Source organism: Chinchilla lanigera, unplaced genomic scaffold (assembly GCF_000276665.1).
Source record: "Chinchilla lanigera isolate Chin_1 unplaced genomic scaffold, ChiLan1.0 scaffold00150, whole genome shotgun sequence".
In the NCBI taxonomy this organism is placed as follows: domain Eukaryota; kingdom Metazoa; phylum Chordata; class Mammalia; order Rodentia; family Chinchillidae; genus Chinchilla; species Chinchilla lanigera.
In genome coordinates, this window is record NW_004955551.1 from 210,036 (window position 1) to 229,174 (window position 19,139).

Below are 19,139 nucleotides of genomic sequence, written 5' to 3' on the forward strand. Positions count from 1 at the left end.
TAGCATGTATTAGCACTCCATTCCTTTTTATGCCCAAATAATATTCCACTGTACAGTTATGCCACATGTTATTATGTTGCCATCAGTTGACAGGCAGTGGGTTGTTTCTGTTTTTTGACTAGTATGAGTACTGTTACTATGAAATCTACATACAAGTTTTCAGGTAGACATATTTTGTTTTTGTTTTTTGGGGGGGTTGGTTTTTGTTTTGTCTTGGTTTTTTTTCGAAACAAGCTCTCACTGAAAAGTTCAGGCTGGCCTTGACCTCTCTATGTAGCCCATGCTAGCCTCAAACTCATGGCAATCCTCCTACCGCCGCCTCCCGAGTGCTGGGATTCCAGGTGTGCACCACCACGTCTGGCTTTACTGTTTTCATTTCTCTTGGCTAGAGACGTAGGAGTGGAATTGCCTTGTCATTTGGGAACTTTCAGTTTGTCATCATGTTCATGATGAGGCTGTAGTTTGTATGTCTCGCTGCCCGGCGGCTTGAACCACCAAGTTGGTTCAGATACTTGAACCATCAACTACATGCACGGCTGTACCATCAGGTGGCTTTTTATTCATTTTATTAGTAAAAACATCAACAAAAGTGACTAAATCCATCTGTACCACCAGTGGTACACGCTGCCCGATGGGACAGCCACCCATGCACTTAGACTCTGGTGGTTTAAGGTGGCAGGAACGTGTTGACCATCAGATGCACCAGCAGACTGGTTCCCAGAGCATTTCCCACTTGAAATGCCCGGTAGAATGTCTGAGGGCTCCATGTTCACCACATCCTCATCCATGTTTGTTATTTTCTTTTTTCTTTGTCCATCTTACTGGGTATGAAGTTGTATCTTAGTGTGAGTTGGAGTTGCGTTTTCCCACTGACAAATAATATGGGACATTTTTGTAGTTTCTTGACTATCTGTGTATCTTCTTTCAAAAATGTCTAATTCAGGGGGCTGGGGATTTAGCTCAGCGGCAAAGCGCCTGCCTGGCAAGCGCAAGGTCGTGAGTTTGGTTCCTGGTACCGGAGAAAAACCAAAAACAAAACAAAAAAAATGTCTAATTCAGATCCTGTGCCCCTCTTAAAACTGACTTGCTTGCCCTTTTCATGTTGAGCTGTAAGAGTTTCCTATATGCTCTGGAGATGAGTCTCTTCTCAGATATAAGATTTGCACATATTTTCTCCATTCGAGGGCTGCTTCTTGATGGTGTTCTTTGAAGTACACAGGTCTTTGATTTTGAGGAGATTCAGACTCCCTGGCTGTTTCTTGTTTTGAGATGACTTGTTTTTTGCTCACGGCCTCTGCTCCGTGGAGAACAGGGAGTGCGTACAACAGAGTAAAGAAACCCTAGCACAAACTGTCCTTCTGGACAACCACAGCCATGTTGCCTGTAAGGAAGGTCAGGGCCAGGCCTGGTCCTTCATGAGCATCCCACCTCTTGTCCTGTTGCCACTGACAACACTCTCCAGCCTTTGAGCCCCTCCACGTCCAGCACTGCACTGGCTTTGGCTGTGGGTCATCCTTGCAAAACTCCCCAGAGGGCTGTTAGTAGACCCATTTTACAGACCGGGCAACTGAGGTCCAGCAAGAGAAGAGGTTGGTCCAGAATGGTGGAGGCAGGATAGAAATGGAGCCCCTGGGTGACCAACCCCAGCAGAGTTATTTAGGGTGTTTTGTTGTGGTTCATTTTACCTGGACCCGTGAGTCACTGTGCCAGGTCTCCATCATTAAAACCCCAGTGCTAAGGCCTGGCAGGTGGGTCTCAGCTTCAGTGTGGTTTTGCTAGAAAAGCTCCGTGTATCCCAGGGCAGCTGAGAGCTAGTGATGACCTGCTGCAGGGACCTGTGTAGAGTTCTTCCTAGACAGGAGGGTACATAAGTGGGTTGGAGAAGGCTCGTGATACAGAAGGCACCTGCCCTGGTGCTCTTCTGTGGGATGCAGGGAACCCCCAGCACAGGCAGCTCTTTTGGTGTTTCCTGCCAACGTCCGCAGGCAGGACATTGTTGCCTGGGTCCGCCATAGCAACAGGGCTGTCTTTTTATTTCTATAAACAACGATAGGGTAAGGCAGGGAAGTTTGTTCCTGTTGAAGGAGAAATTACCCATCAGCCCACTTTTCTGTACAAAAGAAATCTATTCCAAGCACTCATTTGGCTCTCTGGGAAAAAACATTCATCTTTTAAGAAGTAAAACGCTTGAATGAAAAGAAGTAATTATTCCAAGTTCACTCTTTCTCTGCCTCTCCCACCTCCACCCATGCTCCTGCCCCCTCAGTGGCACCTCCCCCTCTACATCCGGGCACCAGCCCCAGAAGTCTGAGCAAGTCCAAGCTCCTGGGCCTCTGGGACAGTCAGCTGGCCTGTCCGCAGGACCATGTGGAACTCCAGGCTTGCCCTTCTTCCCAACTTTCCATTCTTAGAGCCTTAGTTTCCCCATCTGACTATGGGGTTGATTAAAAACGGTACTCATTTGGATTTGTGACCATCAGCCAACCTCAAAGCACCTTTATGGCTTTTGCTGTATTTACGGACCATGTTTACAGTTATCTACATGAATGCTTTTCTTTAAATCAGTTCATGTTTTAAATTAAATCATTTTTAAAAGGGAACCTTGTAACAGAAATATGCCTGAAAACCTAGTATTAATCTGTCATACATAAAAGCAACTGGAAAGAATGGCGTGGAATCCAAGTAAGATACTCTTTTGCCCGCCTGAGGCTCTACCCTGAAGACTCTCTTCTTGTTTGAAAGGAGCTTAATGAGTGTCAGAACACGGTAACAAGACGGAAGCATCATGCTGACATTTTGTCTTGGTGGTCAGAGGCTTGAAGGTGAATGACGAGAGTACACTTCTCTCCGGGTGACTGTATATTATTCGTGTTCCTAAAGCTCCTAAGACCTGTCATCACCTTTAGAAAGGCTGGGCTAACTCTCTGCCTCACACCTCTGATACACTGTGGGGAAGCTGGCTTGTTCCTGGTGGAACGAAGAGCACTGCATTAGGAGTGAGGCTCTTTCCTGTAGTCTGTATCCTTGGGGAGGCGGTGGAGAGTCCATCTAACTAGCCAACCCATGGTGTCCAGGGCAACCAAGGGCATGAAGCATGGGTTAGATGGGCAAATCCCTCCCTTGCAAGTGCCCACCACCTTGTCCGTGGGGCTTGGGCTCTGGCCGCCGGACCAGGCCTTTTATTCCTACTGAGATCCTCAGCTGTGATCTCCCAGCACCCCAGCAGATCTCCACCCTGGTGCCAGTGAATCCAGTGAGCTCAGAGTCCACCTCGGTCTGAGCAAAGATTCTGTTTGGGTGGCTGGCCAGCTGGATCCTGCTCCTTTGAGAGTCATGTGCCCAATGGAACTCCTCATAGCAGGGCCCCTAGGTCCCTTTCCTGGTCAAAAAGTTGGATTTTTCTTTGCGGCTGGTGAAGCCAGCTCTACCTCTGACTCGCTTCTTCTGCGTGTATATTTCCTGCGCAGAAGTCCTCTCTTTGGAGTGACTAGGGACAGCAGCCACAGGTTTTCTAAGAGCACCCTTGCTCTCCAGCTCTGTCTTGGGTGTGCAGGATGCTGGTCCCCGTGGTGCCCGTCTTTGGCTGACTTCCTATGTGGCCCTCCCCATCCATAGGCCTTGGGCAGAGAAATGATGTCTCATGGGGCTGCAGGGTTTCAGTTGAATTCCTTGAATCTTAGGAGATTCCTGCCTTCATCCTCAAGGCCCATGCAATGAAATCTTCCCTGGAGAAAAATCCAACCCAATTTCAGATTGTTGCTGGTTTGGAACCCATGGAGCAGAAGGGCATTGAGTGTTCTGGAAACAGAGTTGGCCGTGCCCTCGTCTCTCATGCATAAAGCCTGGAGGGGCTCTTTCAGCCCCTAGGGCCCAGAGCTCCTCTTGCAGAGTCCTCTACAGGCGTCACTGGCCCAGAGCAGAGTTGCCTGTGTGCAACAGGGATGTGTGTGAAGAAACATCCCTTCTGCTCCAGCAGCTGCCGTGGGACCAGCGAGCCCTGTGTGCATGCCCTGTGTAAACAGCACATCATCTCCGGTCACACACTTTGGGCCCACAGGTCACGACCAGGGATTATCAAATTGACAGAGCTCAGCTGGCCGCTTGCGGAACATCCGGGCATGTTGCATTTTGTTAATTATCATTTTTTGCTTTTGACGTAAAGGGTCAAGGTCTGGGTTAAGGTCACTGTGTAGTTTCCTTTCTTTCTCATTAAAGCTGTCTGGCTCTCAGGGCCCCTGGTTAAATTCTGCCATTGTTTAAAAATGTCCCCTCTCACTCCTGACCCCTAAAAATTCTTTGTCCTGATTTCTGCAAAGCCACTTGAACGGCAAAGGAAATGTTGGTCTAGGCCTTTTGAGCTCTGTCTGCTTTGCCCTTTTTGGCTGTTCCTCCAGGGCTCTGTGTCCCCAGACCTAGGGGGACTGGGGAATTTACTAACCTAGGGAATGCTTTGAGTCCCAGTGGATGGACCAGCAGGGCCCATGAAGGAGCTGGAATGTTGTTCCCCACTGGCAGCAGGTTTGCTCTGGGTGCTTGCTGGCTTCATGGCCCCTTACTCGGATGCTGGTATCTATGAACCTGCTGTTTGGGATCCTCAAAGGCAATCTTGGCATCTGAAAGTTGTCAGAAAGTGTCAGTTTTGCCATAAGGAAAGCTATGAATTCTGCCAGTGCCTTGGTCTTCTTGGTAGACATCCTAGTACACAGCTGTCAGGAGTCAAAGGGTGGAAGAGTGTCCCTCACCATCTAGCCAAATTCCCTTTGTCCCCCAGCCCCTTGGCAAGCCTCACCTCAGCTATGAAGCCACCTGTGTCTGATGAGGCCACTTCTGTGGCTGTCCCTGGGGACTAACAGGTTGCCCACTCTTGGCCAACTGAGTCGGCCTTTGGACTACTTAAGCTGGAGCTCATGACCTGGGCACAGAATGGACACTTACAGAACCTGTGGCTGGTGGACTGACTCAGCTCAGACTCCAGCTGGAAAAGCTTCCTGACTGCTCACAGCAGTGCCCCCTACTTACCGAGTAACTGCACATGGTGATATTGGCCCAGATAAGAGCTGGCTATCTGCTTGCAAAGGCAACTCCCCCTCCTGGCATGGTCTCCAGCTGCCCCCAAGGCTATCACCAAAGAACTCATCCACCACCTAGAGGTTAAAGTTACCAAGGCAGCAGATGTGCCTGCTTCATAATGGGATTGTAGCCCTTACATAAGTTGCTGGGTTATGTCCAGACATAGTAGCAGGGTGCTGCTGCCGCCTTGCCTCTCTACCAACCATGCAGTGCTCCAGAGAGCTCTGACTCTGGGTCTTTGGGCTCTTCATCAGGGAGGAAGCAGATTGGGCGCCATCTTGTAGAGGTTTGGTGGCTGACAGAGGCAGGAAATGGATTCTGGAATGCTCCCCAGAGTGAATACTATATTGGAGACAAAGGAGGATCTGGATCTTGTTGCAGGGGAGGGTGCGGTAAAACATAAATAACAGCCAGGCGTGGTGTACACGCCTGTAATCCCAGTACTTGGGAGGCTGAGGCAGGAGGATCATTGTGAGTTCACAACCAGCCTGGGCTACAAAGTGAGCTCAAGGCCAGCCTGAACTGCATAGCAAGACCCTGTCTCAAAAAGACAGAAAAAAAAAAAAACATAAATAACATAGGAAATAGAACATCATGCACAGAAGTGTATACTGGGGCTGGGAAAAGAAATCACAGCAAGTTATTAGAGGCTTGGAAGGGCAGGGGATTTAGCTCAGCTGCATAGCGCCTGCCTGGCAAGCACAATGTCGTGAGTTCGATTCCCAGTACCAGAAAAAAAAACAAAAACCATTAGAGGCTTGGAGTTTCTGGTCTTTTTCATCTGTGATCTCAGTTTATCAGAAATGTTTGTAGAAACACTTCCACATTTAAACCTGGCTTCTTCCCCATGCCTAGAACACTATAAGTCTTAGGGCTACAAGCAGAGAGTCCCAAAGCATAGCATCCTCTGCTTCATGGTAAATCTACTGTTGATTGAAGACCATGTGCACCTTCATGGCAAGCGGTGAGTGTTGTCCCTCTTAGAACTTCAAAGAGCCATTGTGAGTTGCCCAAGGAGGGAGCTGTCATTTCCCAGCTTCTATCACAAGGACCTCCAGCTATCAGCTGCCTCTCCGGCAGCATCTCTGCCCAGAGGGGCTGCAACAGGCACCCTCCTCAGGCCTTCCAGCCCATCCACTGGGCTGACGGCAAGGACACTGCAGTAAGGAGTCCCGGTGTTCCTGTCCGGAGCCGTGGGATATTGACATCAGACCTAGGGTGGAGGGAACGTCACTCGTGAGCATGTGACGGGCTGATTTATCTTCTCTCCAGTGACCCAGAAAACAAAACCCTCCTTTTTCCTTTGATCTGCTCTTGTTTGGGGCTTGTGGATTGTGTCTCCTGCCTGGCCACAGACAGAGAGGAACTGCTCCAGACAGACTCAAGGGTATGTGGCAGTGGCTCTAACACATGGCCCTGAAGGTTTTGATTAAAAAGGTAGAAGAGTGGCGCTTTTTCTTCCTGTCAGCCAGACCTTAGATCAACCCCCAAGTGAGGAAACACTCTCTGCAACTGCCGGTCAGCAGTCTTTTGCCTTGGCCTTCTTTTTTTATTTGTTTGTCTTTATTGTCACTTTGGCCTTCTGGTTGTGATTGTACAAGCATGTTTAATTTCAGGCCAGGAGTTGGAGTTAGAACAAGCCCTGTGTGCCCTACCACCCTCCTGCTGTCTTTGCCACCCAGATTCCTGGTGGCAAGTGACAGATTCTTGCTTTTCAGTTGTTCAAACAGAGAGGGAATAATTGGAAGCTGATGGCTGGAGGCTCTTCATAGGATCAAATGAAACCATGAGAGACACAGTAGAACCTGGGCTTGAAACCAGGATGTGCTTTCCAAGAGCATCTCTGGGGTCTCCTATAGCCTGCAGCCCCCAAGGCTCCAGCCCACAGTCTGCCTGGGATGTGTGCACTGATCATCCAGTTTTTTGGTTTTTTTTTTTTCTGGTACTGGGAATCGAACTCATGACCTCACACTTTCCAGGCAGGCACTATGGTGCTGAGCTAAATCCCCAGCCCTCGATCATCCAGTTTTAACTGAGAAAATTCCAGAGAGGAGCTCTGATTGGCCTAGCTTGTCACCATGGCAGGGGGTAGACCAGATGACCCTGTGAAGGTACTTTTGGTGGTCAGGAAAAGGATTGACTCACTCTTCCACACTGTGAACATATGTGTTGTATGTGTGCATGTGCATTTAGTCAGCAAGAATATTGAGTACCTACTGTGTACCAAGAACATCACCAGTTCATTTCAGCAAAGTGGAATGGAGAGATTATGGGTTTGTGAGCAGGACAAGACTGCATTTGAATCTCGAGTCCGCCATTTAATGATATTCTGTCTATAAGCATTTATGAAATGCATACTAAACCCACATTCCATTCTATGATATAGCAGTGAAGCAATGATCTTTCTATTCACCCAGCTCCGTAGGCTTAGTTTCCACATCTGTCATCCTGGAGCAAATTGGTGAGAAACCCACACAGCCACTGTGCCCAGCACCAGTGGCTAGGGCCAGCCCCTCTGAGCGCCCACAGCTGCCTCCAGTCCTGGCTCCTGCTGGATGCCTGATTCCTATCCCTGTCCCTGTCCACAGCCAGGCTTCCCAGAGCTGATGCAGATCCTCTTAGGGTCAAGGAGTGGCCAGGGTACAGCTGGGCAAGTGGCCCCCTCTCTTTCTGTCCGGGAGAAGTCATCATCCCCAAATAACAGCTGCCTCCTACCTGGTCCAGCAGGACGAGGCAGCCCCTTACTTAGAAGGAAGGGGAGGGACCTCTATCTTGCCCCTCTTCTGCTCAGCTTTTCCCGAAAGTTGAATCTGTCCATGTTGGGAAATTGCAAATAGTTTACATGGGGAATGTCAGCTGCCCACATATGGAAATATACACATCATTAAGCCCTAAGTGCTTGCGTCTGGAGATACAGCGGACAGTCCTGGGCTGACCTTTTGTTCACTGGAAGAACCATGGCTAATGAGCTCTGGGCTCTTTGGTGGGATGTTTGCATATGTTGAGGCAAAACATATGTTGAACATTGGTGTGTGTGTGTGTGTGTGTGTATCTGTGTGTGTTATACATGACAACACTACAAACAGCATCTGTCAAAACATACAGGATCCACGGTATCTCTGTATCCAGCACCCATGTGTACTGCTCTTCAAGGCTGTGCTACCTAGGAAGGAACATCGCATCCCTGGAGGACATGATGCTCCTCAAGGATAAGCTGTCTGGCCAGATTGCCAAAGTTTACATCTTATCTCTGCTCTTAGGTCAGCCATGTGACCTTGGGCAAGATACTTAACTTCTGAGCTATTTTTGCCTCTGTAAAATGGAGATAATAATAATGAAATGTACCTTGCGAGGGCTAAACAAAATAACCCAGTGTAAAGCTCCCACAGTTGACATGAAGTAAGTAGGTGCACAAGGAATGGCAGTGATGATGACAGTGATCGTGGTAGTCGCCACTGAGAGGTAGGGTTGGGTAGCAGGGCCTGGTGCTTGGACAATCATCTTGGATATAGATCTTCTGTATGGGAAGCCCATCCTGAAGAAGGTGGAATTTGGACCTGCCGTGGTGGGTAAGAAGGGTTGCTTTCTTGGAAAGGAGCAAAGGTCCAGCATCTAGAAAGCCAGAGCTCATCCAGGAAATGGCCAATGTGGGGACAGAGCTTTGGGAACAGAAGGCAGAAAGGGGAAGCAAGTCAGGAAGGGTGCTTGGGGCCAGATCCAAGAAGACACTGGACTTGGTGCTGTAGGCAGTAGAGACCATCGATGCTATGTGGTTTAGAAAAGCTCCCTTGGAGGCCATGGTGTCAGATGCAGAGCAAGTGGTAGCAGAGAGCTGTGAACATGAGGTGGGGATGGAGAGGCAGCAGCGGGTGGGAGGGAGTCCCAGGGCCAAGACTGCTGGGTGTGTGTCTCCATCTGTGAAATGGGGATGAGCCGCTTTTGAGTGGGGCTGATAAGGGCAAAGCTGAGTCCTTCCCAGAGAGTTGGTCCAGAGCTCAGGCTTGGACGACTCTAAGAGCCCAATCCTGCCTCCGTGGGCCAGCTGTGGGACGCAGAGCAGTCCCTTCTCTCTGTTTCTCCATCTGTGCCTGGATAAGTTGGGGATGAGTCCCACGGGGTACTTCCCCAGAGAGCTGATCTCTCCTTCCCACCCTGTCTTGGGTCCTAAACCTTTGAACAAGTGTGGATGTGTGTTTCTAGATGGTTCCAAGAATGATGCAGGAGTGGAGAATTATTGTGCGGCAGGGTGGATTCTGGAGACCCTTCCCCGGCCCTTTCCTCACACTACAACTCTGGTGCTTTCAAGGGTACCAGCCACAACCACTGATCCTCGTTTCCACTCTGACCTCCTGAAACAAGACACTTAGATGAGAAAGAAGCTTGAGGAACAAGAGCCTCAGACACAGAGTTTCAGCTGGGTGCAGGGAATAGTGTTTTTTTCTCTTGACAGTCACTCACTGTGTGAAAGGAGACCAGAAGTGCAGGGATAGCTCCCAAAGTACCCAGTGGCAGCAAGCTTTGAGGTGTTGTTGTTGGGCTTGATGACACAGCAGCCTCCCTAGATGAAGGTCACCTCCTGCGAGGTGGTGTTCCCCCTGTGTTCCTGTTGTCCAGATAAACCTCCTCACTCTGCTCAGCATCGTGGTACAGCTGCTCCACACTGACTGCAGCCTCCGTTTGCTGTGCAGTTCCTCTCCACCATGTAAATTCTCCCTTGCTCAAGGTCCAGCTCATGTCTCACTCCCTGGAGCTCCCTTGCAAATTGCTCCCCCTTGGAGCCCACATGGAGTTACTGCAGATCTCTAGCCTCTACTCCACAGCAGGCTGGGCTGATCTCCCTTTGGAGTCTCTCTGTAGGGACTCCACAGCACCACCTTGGGGACTGACTGCTCACTGGCCTTGGCTGAATGAGCTCTGTCGACCTGGGGTTGGGCTGCCAGCTGTCCTCGGGTTTGGATCCCTCTGTCTGTAAGGTCACCAAGGGGGGGCATTTGAGCATCAGAGGGAGGCCTTGAGTAGGGTAAATGATCGCACATGCTTCCTGCTCTGCATGCTGGGTACGCCAGCTAGCTTCATCCCCAGGCCAGGCCCACTCTGCCCTCACCACCACTGACCTTCTCAGCCTGCCTCAGTGCCCCAAATTCCCTGGAGTGTTCCTGCTCCAGGTTAAGCACAGAGGTCTTTGAGCAGCTGCAGTTGGGACTCAGGAAGGTGAAGCACTGAACAGGTACATATCCAGAGCTGCTGGGGTAGGGGGAGGTTGGCCTGCTCGTGCATATGTAGTCTCTTAGCCAGCCAGTCGTCCCAAACGGACAGCTCTCACTCTAAACCCACCGCTACACAAGCACAGCTTCAGTGCAGACCTTAACTCTTCAGTCCAAACAGCCCATGACCCCACATGGTGGTCACTAGAAAACCCAAGGCCCTCACTGCACAAGTCATTACTGGCCGCCGGCGCCAGCCCTGAGCATTGCAGAGACTCCGTTTTGAAGGAGCAGAAGACAGAGAGGTCTGATCTACCTGTGTGCTGAAGGTGAGGGTCACGGACAGTAGAGGATGTGGGGATGAGGACAAAAGGAAGGACAGGGGTCTGCAGAGGAGAGAAGGTGCCAAGCCACCCTGAGCCCATGTCACCTGCTGTCAGGGGCATGCTCTGCCACTGAGTGCCTTGCAGAGGTTTTCCCTGCAGTCCCCAGGAAAACACCCTTGCCACTGCATTTCTTTCTGCCTGGAAGGGTATGTCTTGGTCACAGATGTCAAGAGACACCCAGATCTCCAGAATGGGTGTCATAAGTATCAGGAAGAGCACAGCCTCGGGGTGGAAGAGGGGCAGCTAGAGGGAGCAGGTAGCCAGGAATCCCCAGGGGAGTCGTGGACCTACCCCCGGTCTAGGCCTCCATCAAGTGAGGCCCCACCTGCCTCTGAGGCAGGAAAGAGATTCAAGGTCAGTTGTTCACCCCAAAGTGGGAGGGGGAGCAGCTCTTTTCCCTCAGGGTGAAGTGGCTTTTACCCATAGGCTTGGGCGCACAGAGAGCAGGAAAGGTGTACCCAAGTTCTAATGCCGCACTGCTCCTCTCCAGCATCTGTTGGGGAGAGAATGGGAGGGTTCTTAAGCAAAGAAAGGAGCATGGTAGAGGTTGTCAGAGCTCCAGGTGACTGTGGAGGTGCATGGGTGGTCCCAGCAGCCTTGGCCACAGGAGAGAGAACTCCGGTCAGCGCCCAGGGATACACAGCAGTGTCCTTAAGGAATATCTCACTATCTTAAGCTGCTCCCTCCTTAAGAGCAGCTGGGTGTCATCTTGACACCCAGTGACTCTGTAGCTAGGCCATGCAGGCTGCTTACCTTCAGCTACCTGGGGACCATCAAGTGCCCAGCCATTCATGATTGGGCATTTTGAGCAGATAGCCCCTGTCCCCAGTCCTTCCTGTAGCCCTTGGGAGCTACAACACCAAGAGACCATTGAATGCTTCACAAAGGAATGTGGGTACCCAAATTCACACTACTTTGTTAAAGTCAAGGCATTCAGCTAGAGCCCAAAGGAGGAAGGTGTCACTTAAAAGCACTCCTGAGGGAGTCACAGGCCCCTGAGGGAATTTTACCAAAGACCGTCACCAAGACCCTTTCCCTGGCCTCCTCCGGGCTCCTTCGCCCCTGCAGACAAGGAAGAGCTTGAGAACCTCACCCTTGCATGTTTTCTTGCTGAGAAGTTACCAGGGCCATCTGTGACGTAAAGGAGCATCTCCACAGCCTCCCTCCCCGCCCTGGCCCTCAGCTTCACCCCACGGGACAGCCCATAGCACCTGCACAGTGTGGCTCTCCCATGTCCGAAGGCCTTTGCCGTGACATTGATTTTGTCCAGAACCCACCTGACTGGAGGGATTGGCCTCCTAGACGGGATCTGGAGCTGCAGGGGATTCTGTCCTCAGAGCCGCAGGGAGGAGGTACGGGTGCTAAGCTGTGGTTCCTCAGAGCTCCAGGGCTTTCTGAGCTCCTAGAGCCTCTTTTTCTCCTGTAGGCTCCTGAGGGCTTTCTTTTTTAAAAAAATTTTGTTAGTACATATTTGCCACATATAATGATCACATTCATCGTAGGGAATTTGTATCTGTGCATAATCTGTCTTAATTCTTTTTTTCCCATTTCCTTTCCCTCTCTTAACTCTTCTTCCCCTCCTCATTTACAAAAGTTTTGTTTCCATTTTATCCTTCCCTTCTCTCTTTTTTTAAAATCCCTTTTCCCTTCCTTCCCTTCACCCTCCCCCATTCCTTATTCACCCTCCCATTGGAACAAGTTCTTCTTACTTCCTGGCCTGTATCCTCCATTTTTCTCCCCGCTTATTGACGTTTTGGATTTCTCACATGAGGGAAGCAATGTGATATTTAACTTGTGTGTCTGATTTATTTCACTTAACATTATGAGGTGCATCCATTTAGCTAAAAATGACTCAAGTTTATCCTTCTTTATGGCAGAATAATACTCCATTGTAGATAGATACATTTTCTTTATCCATTCATCGGTGATGGGCATAAGGGCTAATTTCAAGATTTAGTTATTAAAAACTATGCTGCTATAAACGTGGGCATGCATATAGCACTATGGCATGATGTATTTGACTCTTTCAGGAAGATACCTAGGAGGGAAACAGCTGGGTCAAATGGAACTTTTAATTTTTTAGGAATCTCCATACTGCTTACCATAGCGGTTGCACCAGTTTACACTTCCACCAGCAATGGGGAAGCATTCCTTTCCCCAACCCTAGCCTTGCCAGCATTTATTATTGGTTGATTTCTTAATAATAGCCATTCTTCCTGGAGAGAGATAGAATCTGTGTTGTTTTAATTTGCATTTGTCAAACCACCAGTGATGTTAAACATTTTTTTTCAGATATTTATTTGCTGTTTGTACTTCTTCAGCTGAGATGTGTCTATTCATTTCAGATGCCCATTTTTTTTCCTGGTACCGGGACTTGAACTCAAGAACTTGTGCTTACCATGCAGACGCTTGTGCCGCTGAGCTATATCCCCAGCCCCGAGATGCCCATTTTTGGATTGGGTGTTTAAATTTGGGGGCCTGATTTTTTTTTTTTTTTTTTTTTTTTTTTTTTTTTTTTTAGTTCTTTAGATATTCTAGATGTTAGTCCTTTGAGGAGTAGCTGGTAAAATATTTTTCCTGTTTTGTGGGTTGTCTCTTCCCTCATTGGTGGTTTCTTTGGCTGTGCAAAAGTTTGTTGTTTTAATTTCTTAGGGTTTTTTTGAGACAGGGTCTTGCCATGTAGGTCAGGCAGGCCTTGACCTCACTATGTAGCCCAGGCTGGTCTTGAATTCGTGGCAGTTCTGCCTCAGCCTCTCAAGTGCTGGAATTACAGGCGTGCACTACCATGCCTGGCAAAAGCTTAATTTGATGTGATCCATGTTATTGATTCTTTGTAGTATTTTGTGTGATCAGGTTTTGTTCATTAAGTCTTCACCTACACTTATGTCTATTCTATCTTCCATTAGATTAAGGGTTTCTGTTTTTATATTTAGGTGTTTGATCCATTTCAATTTTAGTTTAGTGCCTAGTGAGAGATATCAGTCTAGCTCCAGTCTTCAGCATGGGGAAAGCCAGTTATCCCTGGACCATTTATTAAAGAGGATACCTCTCTTGCAGTGAAAGTGTTTGACCCCTTTGTTAAAGATAGGTACCTCAGAGTGCTTGGAGTTGTTTCTGCATCTTCTGTTCTGTTCCACTGATTCTCATGTCTGTTTCTTAGCCAGTACCATGATGGTTTTTATCACAGTGTAACTATGTAGTATAAATTCACAAAAAGGATTGTGATGCCCCTTCCTTGTCCTTACAGCCCAGAATTGCTTTTGCTCTTCTAGGTCTCTTCTGGTTACAGATGAATCTTAGTATTTTTTTAATTCTGTGAAATATGCTATGGTATTTTGATTGGGATGGCATTAAATCTGTGTAACAGTTTTGAAAGTATAGCTGTTTTCACTGAATTCATTTTTCCTACCTAAGAAAAAGGAATATCTTTCCATTTCTAATATCTTCTTTGATCTCCTTTTTCAGAGTACTGTAGTTTTCAATATGAAGGTCTTTTACTTCCTTCATTAGATTGATTCCTAGGTATTTCATTTATTTGGATGCTACTGTGAAAGGTATTGTTTCCTAAATTTCTCTCAGTGAGTTTGTTGTTTGTGTACAGGAGGGCTATTGATTTTTGAGTGTTGACTTTGTATCCAGCTACGCTACTGAATTTGGTTATTAAATCTAGCAGTTTTTTAGTGGAGTTTTTGGGGTTTTCTGTGTAGAGTATCATGTCATCTGCAAATAATGATAATTTAACTTCTTCCTCTCCTATCCATATTCCTCTTATTTCTTTCTCTTGTCTAATTGTTCTGGCTAATGTTTCCAGAACTATATTGAACAGGAGTAGTGATAGTGGACATTCTTGTCTTATTCCTGATTTTACAGTGAAAGCTTTCAATTTTTGACCATTTAGTATGATGTTGGCTATTGGTTTATCATAGATGGCTTTTATCAGATTTAAATAAAGACTTTCTGACTGTTCCTTGGACAAAGGTCTTCTATCTAGAACGTATAAAGAATTAAAAAACATCAGCTCCCCTCAAATTCAAAGACCCAATCCAAAAATGGGCATCTGAGATGAATACACACTTCTCAAATGATGAAATACAAATGGCAAATAAATACATGAGAAAATGTTCAACATCATTAGTCATTCAAGAAATGCAAACTAAAACAACTTTGAGATTTCATCTCACCCCAGTAAGAATGGCTAACATTAAGAAATCAACCAATAACAAAGGCTGGTGAGGCTGTGGAGAAATAGGAACTCTTCTCCACTGCTGGTGGGAATGCAGACTGGTGAAACCACTGTGGAAATCAGTCTGGCTGGAGATTCCTCAGCAAACTAGGACTAGAGGTCCCATTCAACCCAGCTATTCCCCTCTGGGTATTTTCCCAGAAGATCTGAAAACATCATATCACAGCAATATATGTGCACCCATGTTCATAGCTGTGCAATTTGTAATTGCTAAATTGTGGAAGCAACCCAAATGTCCATCCACTGAGGAATGGATAAAAAATTGTGGTACTTTTATATAATGGAATATTACTCAGCTCTAAAGAAAGATAAATTCGAGGCTTTTATGGGTAAATGGTCACAACTAGAGACCATTCTCATAAGTGAAATAAACCAGACCTCCATGTGTAAGCAACATATTGTCTCACTTGTGTAAGAACCTGAAAGAGTGAATAAAAATTAGGAGGTATGATAGACATTGTGAAACAAAAGGAAAATGCTCAAAAGTAAAAGGCAACTGGGGTGAGGGAACAGAGAAAAGAAAGAAGGGGAAATTATGTATGTATGTATATACAGGATAGCTAACATAGTTGTACTACTGACTTCTACTGCTTTACTGAAAGGAACAGTTAATGATTACTAGTTTGATCAATCTTGCATGTCTCTATTTATTTTCCTGAGAAACCACTTTGAAGATACCAATACGTAATACAAATACCATTGTTAATTTCCTACCACTTTGTCTGTAACTCTGTATTATTTGTATTGTTCTTATGCTATTTTGTAAATGGATGTCTGTTTGTTAGTATGTTTTCCTTTTATTTTTAAAATAAATTTTTTAAAAAAGATAAAATGAAGTCATTAGGACAGGCCTTGAAAAAAAATAAATAAATAAAGACTTTCTAATCCAATTTTCTTTAGGGTTTTTATCATTTTTCACATGCTTTTTCTGTATCTACTGAGATGATCACATGGTTTTGGTCCTTGCTTCCGTTAATGTGGCATATTATACCTATTGATTTGCATATGCTGACCTATTCTGAGGGGCTTCTTTATAGCTCTCTCTCTTTGCAATGACTTCTCTGAGTGGAGGGGAAGGACCAGACACTCTCCAGTTCCATGGGTTTTGACAGTAGCTGTCCAACTGATATACCCTTCAAGCAGCTGCTCACCTCGTCCCCTACTGTTGGGTTCAAGTTTCTGTTCCAGACTTACACTGGCCAGCAACTTCTGATTCCTTTTTGTTGGCACAGTTGCCACTCACTGGAGTCACTCGGAAGGAAGTTTGGTTGGAATCACTTGATCTCTTCACGCTGAACTAGAGACTGAGTTTAAAGGAGTGGTCATTAAATCAAAGGCATTATCATCTGCTCCTCAACTCCCCTGCTAGAGCTTTGCCTGTGGGCAGTCAACCCCAAGTATGAAAATGGTGTGACTTCATGAGCTCCGCTGGGTCACCCCTAGACTCTGGACAGTCCTGCTACCTGCTGAGAAGAGTCCAGATGGCCCACAGAGCTAGGAGATCCGAGGCCAACTTCTGCTGTGCCTCTGACTCCATCCTCCCTTCGCAGATGACCCCAGCCCATTGTGATCTCTCCCTCCCAACCCTATGTCTTGTGGTCCTGAACTGTGGCACCTGCCTGTGCTGGCCTCACAGGACCTTATAGTGCCAGGTCTTCTCACTGACTCTGTAGAACCCCTGGGGCTAAGGTCACACCTCAGGAGCATCCTGGGTGATGACGTGAGATGTGAAAGCCCACACCTCCAACCAAATCATACTCGGGCCAGCCAACCTGGGTTCAAATCTCCACTGCCACTTGGCTGGGTGATCTTGCTTAACCTTTGTGAATTTCAGTTTCCTCATCTACAAAATGAGCATCATATTAATACCTAGTTCGTAGAGCCATATGTAAATTGAGATTAAGTAAGTTGTCTTCATGCATATTGACCATTGCGATACGTGTAAACCATTACTACCAGTTATCCTTATTGTTTTAAATATTGGATCTATAGATTAATTTCATTTGGAAAAGGAGGAAAATTTGCTGCAAAGAGACACAGAGGGAGAAAGTTTGGTTTGGAAGCCACTGAGTTCCAACTAGCCACTTTATATATTACTGCACAGAGCTGAGAGGTGTGGGGAATTTTCTGTTAGGATACTATCAACCACACTGGCTTCACCCTTTAATCTCCCATCTGTACCCTGTGCCAGCACCCGCCTGGGCCTATTTTGGGTAAAGTGGGTCCTCCCTGGGTGAAAAAGAAGGCAGAACACTGGCAAAATTCTGTGCATCCCAGTGTACACAGATGGGCAACTCAGGACCCTCTTCTTACAGTCCAAGAAATGTTTCCAGTTCCTCCCAACCGCCCACACACCCAGCATGTCCATTCATCTTTCTGGACTTGCACCAGGTACAAGGTGGTACCCTGGCACACACATTCCACTATCTAGCCTGTTAACAAATATGCAGTGGGCACCAGTCTGGGCCACGCACTGAGCCCTCCCCCCCGAGGTTGCCCCAGCCATGAGCTCTCTTCTTCCCGAAGCAGGCTTGCCCATGGCCAGTGGTTTGTCCTCATGTTTGATTGCTCTGAAGTAGCCCATAGTTACTGCTTCCCAATGTGTTTGAACTTCCAGAATTCCTCCAAATTTTCCCATGTCTTAGAAGCAAAACACCCCCAGCCATCAATTCCCAAATCTCAAAGGAGCCTTAGGGCATCTCAGGGACAGCTCCTTCCTATGGAAGGCAAGGAGGTGGGGCCACAGAATGGTCAAGGCAAGAGGTCAGGTTGAGCTTGGGCTAACCCAAGCCCTGGGCTCTGTTGGCAGTACTGAGCCTCTGCCTTATAGATCATGGTTCTTAGTTGTGGGGAGAGAGGGATGTTCCAGGGCAGAGCGGAGGAAGGTGAGAGGAGCTGCCACCACCAGGATAGCCCATGACAAGCTGGCAGGGAAACGTGCTTAAGGCTGGTACTTAGTATCCATGGCTTTGTACTGACACGGGGCTGCCCCCACCAGGGTCTGGGGAAGGAACCCGCAGAGAGCCTGGAGCTAGAGAAGGAAGGGAGGGATTTGAATATTCCAAGCTATGGGGAATAGAAAATGAGCCACTGATTTCATCAGCAGGGACCAAGCAGCTGCTGCCAGTTTCCCCCATCACCCCCAACCCAATCCCCTGCAGGCACCGCCTAGCAGACTAAGCAGAATAACCTAGCCGGCAGTCACATCTCAGCTGGGAGAGAAAGCAAGCCTTTCAGATTTCAGCATCCTTTGGGAACAAAGATGTGTTTACACACTGTCTTTCTGAGCCCATTCCCAGCAATTTTCTCAATTTTCCCTGTAATTTATTAAAAACCTACCTCGAAGCCCAGCTGGTAAGTCAGGCCCTGGGAACAGCTGGAGGAGGGTGAACGGCTGGGTGCGGACTGGTGGGTGAGGCTACTACGGCTCCTGATCACATGCAGAAATCCCAGACCTTTCCTTTCAAACTCGAAACACTACAGAACTCCGGCTAGCATTTCAACCTAGACAGAGAATGAGGCAACAGTGGTGACATTTATTTCATCACTTACATGGCAGGATGGGCACATTGCTCAACCTGAACATTTCATTAATTCTTCTGGGAGAGAATACTGTTCTTTATCATCTTGCTGAGAACAGTGAAGCTGAGCAATTAAGATGAAGGTCCTACAACCACAGGTAGCAGATCTGGAATTCAAACTCAGGTCTTCCAGGTCCAGCGCTGCACCCCACAGCCACTGCATTCACACCTCCCCATACCCCGTCCTGAGCCTTCCCACCCACTCACACTTTCCCCACTGCAGACCCTCTCACCTGGGCCTGCGATGGACTGTGTTCATCTTTATATTGTCCCTCCAAGGAAACAGGCCCAGGTGGCCAAGGGATGTCACCATGCTCAACAGGGGCTCCCTGATGAGCTGGACCATGGTGTGCAGCTCCTTGTGACTGTGAGCACGTGCATACTCAGTCACTTCTGGCCACAACCTCAGGCCACAGGAGGTATGAGACTCAGAAGAGCCACCTACCTCTGTGACATCACACAGCTTGTAAGTGGCAAAGCCGGAAATCTCCCCCTAAGTCTGAGCTCCGCACCTTCTCACCCAGCCATCTCCCCATGCTGCTGGACACTGTCCACATGGCCCAGGCCAGGCGTGGGGGCGGGAGGCGGATGGACACACACGAGGGTGGGCAACCCGTGCACCTTCACCCAGGGTCTAGCACGCATGGGCCCTCCA

The 19,139-nt window shown here is 47.8% G+C and overlaps 1 protein-coding gene and 1 long non-coding RNA gene across 6 annotated transcripts in view; one reads left to right on the forward strand and one right to left on the reverse strand.

The window, feature by feature from the left end:
• The window catches only part of Grk5 (G protein-coupled receptor kinase 5), a 211,201-nt gene that overhangs the window by 166,118 nt on the left and 25,944 nt on the right, over positions 1-19,139 (forward strand). Inside the window, exon 1 of one of the 2 annotated variants that reach the window (XM_005412154.1) lies at positions 18,722-19,088. The exons of the other annotated variant lie outside the window; for it this stretch is intronic. Within the exon in view, the coding sequence (XP_005412211.1) occupies positions 18,729-19,088 (360 nt within the window). The 5' untranslated portion in view covers positions 18,722-18,728. Of the gene's footprint in view, positions 1-18,721; positions 19,089-19,139 lie in introns of those variants that run through there. 2 annotated transcript variants of the gene reach the window in all.
• Positions 5,578-18,809, reverse strand: LOC102008991. 4 transcript variants are annotated; one of them, XR_001232273.1, is made up of 6 exons: positions 18,718-18,809; positions 18,243-18,407; positions 16,055-16,207; positions 11,938-12,101; positions 8,416-8,627; positions 5,578-6,283 (listed from the first exon to the last, which is right to left on the reverse strand). It is a non-coding gene; the product is annotated as an uncharacterized LOC102008991 (long non-coding RNA). The 4 variants fall into 4 exon arrangements; XR_001232272.1 differs by lacking the exon at positions 8,416-8,627; XR_001232271.1 differs by having other exon boundaries at positions 5,578-8,627.